Genomic DNA, 2748 nt, shown 5'->3' with positions numbered 1-2748 from the left:
TCATAAAAGTTCTGTACTTAATATAAATAATTGCAACTTAAAAGTTCTGTAATTAATATAAATAAATTGTTACTTAAAAGTTCTTTATTTAATATAAATAAATTGTAACGTAAACGTTCTGCATTTAATATAAATAAATTCTAACTTCTGTATTTAAAATAAGTAAATTGCAATTTAAAAATTCGGTATTTAATATAAGTGAATAGCAACTCATAAGTTCTTTGTTTAATATAAATAAATTGTTACTTGAAAGTTCTGTATTTAATATAAATTGTTACTTAATATCCGTATTTAATATAAGTGAATTGCTTTATAAGAGTTCTGTATTTAATTTAAATTAATTGTTATATAAAAGTTCTGTATTTAATATAAATAAGTTAGTACTTATAAGTTCTGTATTTAATATGAATAAATATTTACTTAAAAGTTCCGTATTTAATGTAAGTAAATAGCAACTAAAAAGTTCCGTATTTAATATAAGTGAATTGCAACTTAAAAATTCTGTATTTAACATAACTTAAATGTTACTAAAAAGTTTTGCATGAAATTTTTAGGAAATCCTCTACAGTGTGATGACAGCTTGAAGTGGGTATGCAGCAATCGTGCTGATATAGTCGTAGCAAAATGTGTTTCTCCAACTGCAAAAAATGGTCTTACCGTTCGCCAATTTTGTAACAAATGAACATTTTTGTCTAAATTTTTCATGTATTAGTGTTATAAATAAAGAACTAAAGCAAAATTGAAATTTATCATTTCATTAACACAGCTCAACATATATTTTGATAAATTCAAGTAGAATAACATTCTAAAAATGCTCATTTTGAATTATTGACGTGCTGTTTGAGGCCCATGGAGGGAAATTTGTCTCTATAGCCTTTTAACTTGGTCTCTGAATTCTTAAAAATTAATTATAGCACGTAAGGAAAGAAAAATTATCTTTTTTTTCAGCCGTGCTCTGTAACTGTAAATTTTCGATCTAATTCTGTCTTTCTTAAAGTATCAAGGTTTGATATTATGGCATGTGTACTGTGATATGTGTATTGTGATATGTGTTTTCTTACAAATTTCTATAATTCTATAGGATAAAAAGTAAATTTTCAAAATGAAAAAAGTAAATAATAAGTAAATAATAAGAAAAAAGTAAAGAATTTCCTATTCACCATGCAGAAAAAGTTAACTTGTATGGTGAATTGAAAATTTATAAGTATCTGCTTTTGTTTTCTTTTTCGTACCTTTTGCTGCAATAATTTGCTTTGTAACCCAATAGCTATATTTGTTTACATTTGTTTTTATTCATTTTAATTCTTATTATTTGCACATAGTGAAAAATTTTGTTATGCTAGTGTAAATCGACCCTAATCCTCAGATATATTTATATCAGATAGATATAGATTTTAACATATTATATGTTTTTAAAATTACCGAAAAATTCTTTTAATTGTTTTTTACTCACAGAATACCCGTCCTATGTTTTTGGTAAAAAAAAGTAAGTAATTACTAAATCCTTATTTAACAATGGAACGAAATCATAAACGATATTGTCATAAGCAGAAATTATTAATTTGTTAAAAATTTATTATTATATGTTAGAATACGGTATAAAAAATTTCGGCATCACTCGTAAAATCCATTTTTACGAAAATTAAATTTGATCTTAAAATATTATACCGTAACTCTTACAGTAATACTTATTTAAATGGAGTGATTCTGCTGTTTTATGGCAGTTATTACTGTATATCAGATATTTTTTTTCCGTAATATGCTCCGGTAAAATAAAAAATTTTCGGCAGAAACTGCCGGCATCCTCAGTGCCTAATCAAAATATGGCTTAAATATATTTATTATTATTTGGCATAGTGATATTTCTCAAAACTAACTAATGACAGTCAAAACGTCCCGCGATCAAGAAATTTTTTTCTGGCCTTTTACCTTGGTGGGCGTAAAATCATATTACTACAGTAGTATACCTACATTATGCTGTATTATTAGTATATTGGGTAATATTATGTACATCACTAGTATATTTCACTATTATAAAAACGGATCCTATTACCATAATACTAATTGTACTCATTATCAAATTTATTAGTGCCAATAATAGTATGGCATTTCTTATGGTCTCCGAAATGATTATCTTTATTCTATTAATTTTGCTTTTCTTTTACAAAGTTATTTTATTTTAATCACCGTTAATTATAAATTATTTACTTTCATAGGAACACGTTTCTAAAGTTAATTATAAATGAAAAAAAAATGCATGGTTTCGAATATCTTTAGAAATACTAATTCGGTGATGTAGCCCTAATATACCAGTTGCGTTCATCATTGAGAAAACCTGAGATAATGAATAAAAATAATCCAATAATAAAAATAAGCGGGATAAACTTTTTTGTTTAAATAATTAGGAAAAAGTTAAATCAGTGTAAACAATGAATAGCACTGTAAATATTTGTAATAACAGTATCATCTAGTTCAATCTATAACAGTAAGTAATCATAAAACTAATGAGAAAAATGCATTTTCAAACATATCTTCCAAATGGACTCAATAAAATTTTGATCAAATTTTAGGATCGGGGAATTTTGGACCTAAAATTCTGCCTCTCCCTTTCCCCTTTTCTCCTGCCCTCCGAATTTCAGAATTCTTGCAAAAAAGAGTGACACCGTCACACTGACGTTGACAGAAAGTTATACACACATTCTTCCTTTTATTTAACATAAAATTTTTTTTTTAGTTTCTGCATCTAAA

The 2748-nt window shown here is 25.8% G+C and overlaps 1 protein-coding gene across 1 annotated transcript in view; it reads left to right on the top strand.

Moving 5' to 3' along the window:
• Window positions 1-745, top strand: part of LOC107454487 (leucine-rich repeat transmembrane protein FLRT3-like) — a 10650-nt gene extending 9905 nt beyond the window's left edge. The window contains exon 6 of the mRNA XM_043040451.2: window positions 555-745. Within this exon, the coding sequence (XP_042896385.1) occupies window positions 555-682 (128 nt within the window). The 3' untranslated portion in view covers window positions 683-745. The remainder of the gene's footprint in view (window positions 1-554) is intronic.
• Window positions 746-2748: the final 2003 nt, after the last annotated feature.

Source organism: Parasteatoda tepidariorum, chromosome 4 (genome assembly GCF_043381705.1).
Source record: "Parasteatoda tepidariorum isolate YZ-2023 chromosome 4, CAS_Ptep_4.0, whole genome shotgun sequence".
Classification (NCBI taxonomy): domain Eukaryota; kingdom Metazoa; phylum Arthropoda; class Arachnida; order Araneae; family Theridiidae; genus Parasteatoda; species Parasteatoda tepidariorum.
Note: the sequence above shows the minus strand (reverse complement) of the source record. Positions and strands in the feature narration are given on the sequence as shown.